Source organism: Myxine glutinosa, chromosome 4 (assembly GCF_964187855.1).
Source record: "Myxine glutinosa chromosome 4, kmMyxGlut1.1, whole genome shotgun sequence".
Lineage (NCBI taxonomy): Eukaryota > Metazoa > Chordata > Myxini > Myxiniformes > Myxinidae > Myxine > Myxine glutinosa.
In genome coordinates, this window is record NC_136264.1 from 134,839,676 (window position 1) to 134,850,763 (window position 11,088).

Here is an 11,088-nt window from a genome sequence, read left to right on the forward strand (position 1 = left end):
ACAAGTACTTACCGAGCTATGGCGATTTAGCCGTTCGCCGTTCGCTTTGGCGTTGCGAATGGACCAAACCATTGCATGTAAATAGAGGGGGGGGGGGGTTCTGTGGTCGTTGCGAATGGACCAAACCATTCATGTAAATAGAGGGGGGGGGGTTCTGTGGTCGTTACTGCCACGTGGTTTCAAAGTTTTTTTTTGTTGTTGTTGTTTGCACGCATGTTTTTTTGCACCCACGTACGGGCACGCCCTAGGATGTTTACACACACACACCCCTACACAAATTTTTTTTTTTTTTTTTTGGCAAGGAACGGGCACCCACGTACGGGCACGTCCTAGCTTATATATAGTACGGGCATGCCCTAGTAAGAAGAATGTAGAGAGGAGGAAGAATATAAAAAAAACTTTGTAGGAGAAGCGATTGTGAAAATGAAATACTTCATTAAGATGAAACAGACTAAATACACACGTAACTCAACTATGTGGAATGGTGTGTACATGCATATGGGCACCAGTCACCCACCCTCTCCTTGGGTTCCCCTGGTATACGGGCACAGGTGTTTCTATTTCGAGTATTAAACAGTAATTTAACGATTTTTTTTTTCTTTCTCATCCGTCCAATTTCAACCGATGCGATAGGTGACGTCCCTCACCTATTTACAGTGGCGTCGTTTATTCCTATTTACAGTGAGGTAACTCATAAGTCGGTTACAAATATAAATATTTACATATTGCTTATTTGCTTTATTTATATATTTTATTTAAATATTTGCGTCCTTCGCCCCCCCCTCAGGTGCGCATTCTCGCCTGTGAAAATAAAAAAAATATCCTGACGTAGTGATCTGAACCACGTGATACGAACGGTCCAGCATCTGAAAGTCAGTGACGTCAGGCGCACGCCGTTGTGACGCGAGTCGTTTGTCGTCCTTGCTCGTCTTTGGTCGCTGTCCGGTTTGCGGGGTTTTATTTCTTCCTCAGGTGTAAGTGTAACCCGTGGAGGTTTGTGTCGAGGTGAACCATGCCCCGGAGCAGCAGGAGCCGAATGTCCCGCGCACCCGCGCCCAGGTGGGAATGGCCGAGCTTTGAAGTTACATGACTGTTAGGCCTCGCTTGGGTTTTATTTCTAACCGGGTCTTCACTTGGCGCCTTATTTCGTCATAACATCACACCATCGTTGTTACGTTTTCTGGCCCTGTGACGTGTGTGGTTTTATTGTGAGGTGAGGGGAAACGTAGATGGACCTTTTGTGACCTTGACACCTCGTCTTTCAAGTTTCAGCTGTATTACTATTAATTAATACTAGCCGAAACCCGTGGAACATCCACGGAAGGGAGGATGTGGTGTATGGATAGAGTGTACCATTATGGATGGCATAGGCTAGGGGATTTGCTTGTCCGAGTAAGAGTTAGGAAGAAAGATGAGAATGAAGAGTGTGTATATAAACAACGATCGCCGACACTGGCACAAATGCATGCTCTGGATTGTCCACTCAGTGGACGGCTTGCTTCGCCTTCGCCCAGCAGACGCCAATACGATGGCGTCGTAAGATGGCGTCGTATCGGCAGTTAATCGGATGCTTTTGGGCCCCGACGTCGGCTAATTCAGATTTTTCGAGTATGTCTGTTCGTGATAAACAAAGCGCGCGGTTCGTAGATCGTAAATCCATTAGTGCCGTGGGTATCGGGTCACTGGGTGCGGCGTCAAAGGGATAACAAAGTCGAGTCCTTACGCTATTATTATATAGATTATTATATAGATTATGTGGAATAAACTTTTGCAATGTCTCCAACAACAGGATTTAAACACAATCCTTTTACTTATAGTACCGTATAAAGATATAAATCGCATTTTCATCCTTGTGCTACATCGGATCCCTTCACCACTCTACCTGCTCTGTGCTGTTCCTCACCAACATCATCATCCCTCTCCTGAGTTCTTCTTCTGCCAACACGTCCACTTTGAACTCCCGGACCTCACACTTCTTGCGTCATCACCCATTCCACCTCCCCTAATCTTCCTCCTCTTACACTCTCCCCATCCCCAGAGGCATATTTTCCACTCCTACTCCATCCTCCCCCAACTCCCTCTCATCCCCCAATCTTCCTCTCATCCGCCTTCCCAAATCTTCCTCTCATGCCCTCCTCCTCCAATCTTCCCCTCATCCGCTCCTCCCCAAATCTACCTCTCATCCGCGCCTCCACAAATATTCCCCTCCTCTGCTCCTTCCCAAATCTACCTCTCATCCGCTCCTCCTCCAATCTTCCCCTCATCCGCTCCTCCCCGAATCTACCTCTCATCTGCTCCTCCCCAAATCTACCTCTCATCCGCTCCTCCCCAAATCTACCTCTCATCCGCTCCTCCCCAAATCTACCTCTCATCCGCTCCTCCCCAAATCTACCTCTCATCCGCTCCTCCCCAAATCTTCCTCTCATGCGCTCCTCCACAAATCTTTCTCTCATCCATCCGCTCCTCCACAAATCTTTCTCTCATCCATCCGCTCCTCCCCAAATCTACCTCTCATCCACTCCTCCCCAAATCTACCTCTCATCCGCTCCTCCCCAAATCTACCTCTCATCCGCTCCTCCCCAAATCTACCTCTCATCCGCTCCTCCCCAAACCTACCTCTCATCCGCTCCTCCCCAAATCTACCTCTCATCAGCTCCTCCCCAAACCTACCTCTCATCCGATCCTCCCCAAATCTACCTCTCATCCGCTCCTCCCCAAACCTACCTCTCATCCGCTCCTCCCCAAACCTACCTCTCATCCGCTCCTCCCCAAATCTACCTCTCATCCGCTCCTCCTCCAATCTTCCCCTCATCCGCTCCTCCCCAAATCTACCTCTCATTCGCTCCTCCCCAAATCTTCCTCTCATCCGCTCCTCCCCATATCTTCCTCTCATGCGCTCCTCCCCAAATCTACCTCTCATCCGCTCCTCCCCAAATCTACCTCTCATCCGCTCCTCCCCAAACCTACCTCTCATCCGCTCCTCCCCAAACCTACCTCTCATCCGCTCCTCCCCAAATCTACCTCATCCGCTCCTCCCCAAATCTACCTCTCATCCGCTCCTCCTCCAATCTTCCTCTCATCCGCTCCTCCCCAAATCTTCCTCTCATCCGCTCCTCCCCAAATCTTCCTCTCATCCGCTCCTCCCCAAATCTTCCTCTCATCCGCTCCTCCCCAAATCTTCCTCTCATCCGCTCCTCCCCAAATCTTCCTCTCATCCATCCGCTCCTCCCCAAATCTACCTCTCATCCGCTCCTCCCCAAACCTACCTCTCATCCGCTCCTCCCCAAATCTACCCCTCATCCGCTCCTCCCCAAATCTACCTCTCATCCGCTCCTCCCCAAATGTACCTCTCATCCGCTCCTCCCCAAATCTACCTCTCATCCGCTCCTCCCCAAATCTACCTCTCATCCGCTCCTCCCCAAATGTACCTCTCATCCGCTCCTCCCCAAATCTACCTCTCATCCGCTCCTCCCCAAATCTACCTCTCATCCGCTCCTCCCCAAATCTACCTCTCATCCGCTCCTCCCCAAATCTACCCCTCATCCGCTCCTCCCCAAAGCTACCTCTCATCCGCTCCTCCTCCAATCTTCCTCTCATCCGCTCCTCCCCAAATCTTCCTCTCATCCGCTCCTCCCCAAATCTTCCTCTCATCCGCTCCTCCCCAAATCTTCCTCTCATCCGCTCCTCCCCAAATCTTCCTCTCATCCGCTCCTCCCCAAATCTTCCTCTCATCCGCTCCTCCCCAAATCTTCCTCTCATCCATCCGCTCCTCCCCAAACCTACCTCTCATCCGCTCCTCCCCAAACCTACCTCTCATCCGCTCCTCCCCAAATCTACCCCTCATCCGCTCCTCCCCAAATGTACCTCTCATCCGCTCCTCCCCAAATCTACCTCTCATCCGCACCTCCCCAAATCTACCTCTCATCCGCTCCTCCCCAAATCTACCTCTCATCCGCTCCTCCCCAAATCTACCTCTCATCCGCTCCTCCCCAAATCTACCTCTCATCCGCTCCTCCCCAAATGTACCTCTCATCCGCTCCTCCCCAAATGTACCTCTCATCCGCTCCTCCCCAAATCTACCTTTCATCCGCTCCTCCCCAAATCTACCTCTCATCCGCTCCTCCCCAAATCTACCCCTCATCCGCTCCTCCCCAAAGCTACCTCTCATCCGCTCCTCCTCCAATCTTCCTCTCATCCGCTCCTCCCCAAATCTTCCTCTCATCCGCTCCTCCCCAAATCTTCCTCTCATCCGCTCCTCCCCAAATCTTCCTCTCATCCGCTCCTCCCCAAATCTTCCTCTCATCCGCTCCTCCCCAAATCTTCCTCTCATCCGCTCCTCCCCAAATCTTCCTCTCATCCATCCGCTCCTCCCCAAATCTACCTCTCATCCGCTCCTCCCCAAACCTACCTCTCATCCGCTCCTCCCCAAATCTACCCCTCATCCGCTCCTCCCCAAATGTACCTCTCATCCGCTCCTCCCCAAATCTACCTCTCATCCGCACCTCCCCAAATCTACCTCTCATCCGCTCCTCCCCAAATCTACCCCTCATCCGCTCCTCCCCAAAGCTACCTCTCATCCGCTCCTCCCCAAAGCTACCTCTCATCCGCTCCTCCCCAAACCTACCTCTCATCCACTCCTCCCCAAATCTACCTCTCATCCGCTCCTCCCCAAATCTACCTCTCATGCGCTCCGCCACAAATCTTCCTCTCATTACCGCTTCCTCAATCTTCCTTTCCTTCCACTCTCCCAAAACCCCCTCCACTATCTTTCTCTCCTTCTAATCTTCTCATCATCACGAACACTCAAGCTCCCCAAGACGTACCTCGGTGAGTTAATTGTAGCTTGTTGATGCTATCTCCCATATGAAACAGTCAGTTTGTGTTTGTACTGATGTCTGTCCCCCTTCATAAGGGTAGGTTTTAAAGGCCAATCTTTTAACATGAATGTGTTCATTACGGTCTATTTTTGAGGATAAAACAAACTCGAAAATTATTTTATGTCTTTTCTACTGGAATTGTAGACGGTGGCTTGCAAACCAAGCTTCAAGGGCGGTGTACGGAAAGGTTTTTTTTTATTTTTTTTTTATACAAGGTGCAGGGAGTTTAAATTCGCTGCATGTGACGTGCAACACGTGGAGAGTAAAACGAGTGTTCATTCACGTCCGTATGATGTCTCATGAATAAAGAAGATATAATTATAAACATCCCTGACACTAGGCCGAGGCTTCAGACTTTGACACACTAACGAGGCTGCACCATCGAATAAACTGTTCCAACCCGTCATATTTGATGGACTTTTGTTAGTTTTAAATAAATATCCCCGAGTGGACTGATGGTCATCTATTGAGGTTGTAGTTCAGATCTCTGGTGATTTTGGGGAACTCCCCTGATTGTTGCCCTGGGAGCCCCATGATCCGAAATCGGGAAAATCGAAGCCAGAGCGATCCTGCGGACCATCAAGTAGAAGGGCTGTATTGGGTTTCAGAACAATTGGTTGGTAAATAAGGGAAGAGTATAGATCTGAAGTTCAGGGGTGTAACCCCCGCCCCCACCCTGGGAGCCCCCATTATCCAAAATCGAAGCCGGAATGATTGTGTGAGATACTGTCTTGTATTCATGTGTCACGTTTCAGAACAATCAGCCAGGTGTTGAGGGAGGAGTAGCAACAATAGAAAAAAGGTTAACGGACGGACAGACATCCGTACGTCATGACCCATTTTATAAGTTGATCTCTTGGAGAATTGAGATGAGATGACCGAATAAACAAATTGCAATGAACTCTTTTACAGTTGCATGCGTTTTGAGGATATGTTGTACTCTGTTAACGGAGCTATACTGTCGTTTCCTTTACCCCAGAGCTCCCCCACGCCCTGCACCTGTAGCAGCACATCCTCCAGCCCATGTTCCTCCACAACCTACTGCTGTAGCCCCAACCACTGCTTCTCGCCCTCCTGGCCTCATGGCACAGATGGCATCGACTGCTGCTGGCGTCGCAGTCGGCTCTACGGTCGGTCACGTTGTTGGGCATGCCATTACTGGTGGGCTTGGAGGCAGTGAGAAGCAGCCTGATGTGACGTATCAGGTGAGTTTGAGTCAACTTTTCAAGGTGGAGGTGTGGGGGGTGGGGAAAGGGGTCGCAGTTAGATAGAAGTGAAAACTATTTTGAATGTGGAGGAATTGCTGTTGCTTTTGTGTAGGAGGTGGGGGAAGAAGAGGAAAAGTGCTTGCATTTGGTTGAAGTTTAAACAGCCTTACTCTTATGTTGCATAGGAGACTCCTACCGAAATGGCTACCAATCCCAGCACCATGCCATGCCAGCTGGAAGTTCGTCAGTTCCTCGAATGTGCCCAACAGCAGCACGACCTGGGCCTGTGCGAGGGCTTCAATGAGGCTCTACGCCAGTGCAAGCAGGCGCATGGTGGGTTCATGCCTGACTGCGCATGATGTACTGTTAGTGCAATGGAATTGGCTGTTGTTTCTTTTGAGGTTTGGCAATGTGTGATTTTCTGTGGTGTAAGATGAGGTTTAACTTAACAGAAGCTGAAATGGTACTTGAATATGGTGATGCGTCAAGAAATGTAGATTGTAGATTGCGTCAAGAAAATTACCGTCATTGGCGTCAGGAAGGGCATCCGGCCATAAAAACATTGCCTCAAACAGGGAACCATGATTGTCATGGGGCCCGCAAGGCTAACCCCCGCTCTAGCGGGGAAAATGGCCTTAAAACGATCATTCATTTGTCAAAGCCACAGCATTAATTATTGTGGTGGAGATGGACTGTTCAAAGTGGTTATCTTCCAGTGAAGAAATGGGTGAGGGAGAACGAAGGAGCAAGCAACGGGGTAGGTGGGGGAAATTCCAATGATGTTGAGCCTCAGACTTTCCAGTCTAGACAGATGTGATGCTCAGGCACCAGTCCAAAGGGCAGCACTCCATTGAGCTCTGGGTCGTCATTTTTGGGTGTGAGAAGTACTGAATTAATTTTGCTTTTTCCAATGAATGACTGAGGATGTCCAGTCCATGGCTAGTTTTGGAGGTGACTTTGGACTATCCTGCAGCAACATGGTGAGACTGAGATGTGCCAGGATCGAAGCACATATTCCATTTATCAGACAATCGTCCAATCATTACCAGATCAGCAGATAGATGCAGTTACCGTCGGCCTATCAGTGGGTTGGGGTTATTGTATGACAATGTGGAGAAGTCTGCAAAAAGTTTTTTTTTTCAGAGCGGCGGTTGTTTATGTGTGTGGAACAACATTGGGCCCACAAACCGCCTTGGAGCACAAGCCTCCACTGGAAGGGAGGAGGAAACTCGTGGGTTTCCTTGATTGCAACGCATCGACTGTGCCAGTGGAGGAGGTACAACCCAGGAATTGGAAGAATGTAGATCGCGTCAAGAAAATTAACGAATGAAGAATGTAGATTGCGTCAAGAAAATTAATTAATAAAGAATGTAGATTGCGTCAAGAAAATTAACTAATGAAGAATGTAGATTGCGTCAAGAAAATGACCGAATAAAGAATGTAGATTGCGTCAAGAAAATTAACGAATGAAGAATGTAGATTGCGTGAAGAAAATTAACGAATGAAGAATGTAGATTGCGTCAAGAAAATTAACGAATGAAGAATGTAGATTGCGTCAAGAAAATTAACGAATGAAGAATGTAGATTGCGTCAAGAAAATTAACGAATGAAGAATGTAGATTACGTCAAGAAAATTAACGAATGAAGAATGTAGATTGCGTCAAGAAAATTAACGAATGTAGATTGCGTCAAGAAAATTAACGAATGAAGAATGCAGATTGCGTCAAGAAAATTAACTAATAAAGAATGTAGATTGCGTCAAGAAAATTAACGAATGAAGAATGTAGATTGCGTCAAGAAAATTAACGAATGAAGAATGTAGATTGCGTCAAGAAAATTAACGAATGAAGAATGCAGATTGCGTCAAGAAAATTAACTAATAAAGAATGTAGATTGCGTCAAGAAAATTAACGAATGAAGAATGTAGATTGCGTCAAGAAAATTAACGAATGAAGAATGTAGATTGCGTCAAGAAAATTAACTAATAAAGAATGTAGATTGCGTGAAGAAAATTAACTAATAAAGAATGTAGATTGCGTGAAGAAAATTAACGAATGAAGAATGTAGATTGCGTCAAGAAAATTAAGGAATGAAGAATGTAGATTGCGTCAAGAAAATTAACGAATGAAGAATGTAGATTGCGTCAAGAAAATTAACGAATGAAGAATGTAGATTACGTCAAGAAAATTAACGAATGAAGAATGTAGATTGCGTCAAGAAAATTAACGAATGTAGATTGCGTCAAGAAAATTAACGAATGAAGAATGCAGATTGCGTCAAGAAAATTAACTAATAAAGAATGTAGATTGCGTCAAGAAAATTAACGAATGAAGAATGTAGATTGCGTCAAGAAAATTAACGAATGAAGAATGTAGATTGCATCAAGAAAATTAACGAATGAAGAATGTAGATTGCGTCAAGAAAATTAACGAATGTAGATCGCGTCAAGAAAATTAACGAATGAAGAATGTAGATTGCATCAAGAAAATTAACGAATGAAGAATGTAGATTGCGTCAAGAAAATTAACGAATGTAGATTGCGTCAAGAAAATTAACGAATGAAGAATGCAGATTGCGTCAAGAAAATTAACTAATAAAGAATGTAGATTGCGTCAAGAAAATTAACGAATGAAGAATGTAGATTGCGTCAAGAAAATGACCGAATAAAGAATGTAGATTGCGTCAAGAAAATTAACGAATGAAGAATGTAGATTGCGTGAAGAAAATTAACGAATGAAGAATGTAGATTGCGTCAAGAAAATTAACGAATGAAGAATGTAGATTGCGTCAAGAAAATTAACTAATAAAGAATGTAGATTGCGTCAAGAAAATTAACGAATGAAGAATGTAGATTGCGTCAAGAAAATTAACTAATAAAGAATGTAGATTGCGTGAAGAAAATTAACTAATAAAGAATGTAGATTGCGTGAAGAAAATTAACGAATGAAGAATGTAGATTGCGTCAAGAAAATTAAGGAATGAAGAATGTAGATTGCGTCAAGAAAATTAACGAATGAAGAATGTAGATTGCGTCAAGAAAATTAACGAATGAAGAATGTAGATTGCGTCAAGAAAATTAACGAATGAAGAATGTAGATTGCGTCAAGAAAATTAACGAATGTAGATTGCGTCAAGAAAATTAACGAATGTAGATCGCGTCAAGAAAATTAACAAATGAAGAATGTAGATTGCGTCAAGAAAATTAACGAATGTAGATCGCGTCAAGAAAATTAACGAATGAAGAATGTAGATTGCATCAAGAAAATTAACGAATGAAGAATGTAGATTGCGTCAAGAAAATTAACGAATGTAGATTGCGTCAAGAAAATTAACGAATGAAGAATGCAGATTGCGTCAAGAAAATTAACGAATGAAGAATGTAGATTGCGTCAAGAAAATTAACGAATGAAGAATGTAGATCGCGTCAAGAAAATTAACGTGGAATTTCGTGCACGATATCTTAAGTGCAAATCATAAAATCGTGGAAACTGTCTCGAGTGTCAGTCAGCTACCAATCTGGGTTGGTGACCAGATGTCAAAGCACCTGAAAAGCATGAATAAGCAGAATGTCCACCTTGCACACGTAATACATTTGTATGCAGTCTGTGGCTGCTTGGCTGCATCATTTTCTGGGGACGCGTCCTTGCCAGCTGGCTGGTACTCATTTTGTCGAACTCGGAAGGATGACAGGCTGGATGGACCCACCTGGTGAAAATTCAACGGCATGACACGGGCTTAAACGCAAGACCCCAGGATCTTAAGGCAGCCACTTTATCTGTTTTAAGCCAACACCAGGCCTACCTTGCATTCTGAATAATCGCAATGAGAGAAATGGTCCCAAATACATTCCATCACCTCATCAGGCATAGTTTATGTGAGATTTGTAAGAATATCCCTTTATTGAATGTTGTGGTGTTTGGCTGCTCCATTAAGAACGGAAGTTTACGCCACAATCTTACCATTACTGGACACAGGACTATTAAATGAATTCCAGATGGTGCAAATTGTTTATTTGGTCTTTGCTTGTTTTTGGCATTTCACAGTGTAACGAAGAGCCAGCCTCTCGTAGCCTGATTAAGCTGCTTCCACTTGCAGTGTGACTCAAGCAACAATTATTGCTTTTTTTTGTTTCTGTTTTTGCATTAAAAATCACAATGACCAGTTGATATTGCCCTTAACCTGAACCCTTCTCTTTTCCAGGACTTTCATAAATTCAAGCATCAAATCAAGAGTGAGAAGTGAACCACATTACTTCAGACTATTTAAAGTCCATGTAATTAGTTTACCAATTTTCTGCTGTATCCTATGATTTCACCATTAAATGAATAAAATGTAAAAAGCACCTTCGGGTTGAGCTTCCTCTGGTTAGTAAAACTGACTTGCTCCAGCAGCAGCAGCAGTGTTGTGTTTGCTTTGGTCATGTCATTCTAAGGTATGAATGTCAGTGTCTTATAAATGATGTACATTTTTAACAAGGCATGTGGACAGGACAGCTGTTTTCTTGGAAGTTGATGAACAATACTGAAGTCTTAGGAGTGAGGATAGTACCAAAAAAAATAGGGATAATACCCCTGGGTGATCACCTGGTAGAACAAAGCAGTACACTACACTGACTAAAGGTATTTTAAACCAATTTCAATGGTTGCTATAAGACAGAGCAGCATGTAGAATCATACTAATGTAATCACAAAACTGTAAACAAACAAATGGGTGATGCCCATAACGGGTGATGAGTTGTGGTCGTTTCTTTGAAATCGTGTGTGTAGTTTCAGAAAAAAGAGCAAATACCTATTTTGGGGGGCAATGCCCCCCCCACCCCCCATAGGGGCCGATTAGTTTTTTTTTTAAATGCAGTGAACAAACGTTGGTACATCTTTTTTTTTTTTTTTTTTTTTTTTTTTTTTTTTTTTTTGTATGCTGAATCGAGGCTCGTGAAAGAGCTAACATTTATTTCACAAACAAATCAACCAGACAAACAAAACACACAAAAAGAGGGAGCGGAA

At 44.7% G+C, this 11,088-nt stretch overlaps 1 protein-coding gene across 1 annotated transcript; it reads left to right on the top strand.

Moving 5' to 3' along the window:
* Positions 1-861: 861 nt before the first annotated feature.
* On the top strand, positions 862-10,427 carry LOC137425262 (coiled-coil-helix-coiled-coil-helix domain-containing protein 2). Its single transcript, XM_068113508.2, has 4 exons — positions 862-1,059; positions 5,857-6,082; positions 6,271-6,418; positions 10,286-10,427. Exons 1-4 carry the CDS (start codon positions 1,013-1,015, stop codon positions 10,294-10,296), a joined length of 432 nt encoding a protein of 143 aa, XP_067969609.1. The 5' UTR covers positions 862-1,012; the 3' UTR covers positions 10,297-10,427.
* The last annotated feature ends 661 nt before the right edge of the window (positions 10,428-11,088 follow it).

Coding starts and splice junctions, on each gene's coding strand:
- LOC137425262 (XM_068113508.2), top strand. CDS start 1,013: ATGCCCCGGAGCAGCAGGAGCCGAATGTCCCGCGCACCCGCGCCCAG. Junction 1,060..5,856: donor TCCCGCGCACCCGCGCCCAG/GTGGGAATGGCC, acceptor CCTTTACCCCAG/AGCTCCCCCACGCCCTGCAC. Junction 6,083..6,270: donor AGCCTGATGTGACGTATCAG/GTGAGTTTGAGT, acceptor TATGTTGCATAG/GAGACTCCTACCGAAATGGC.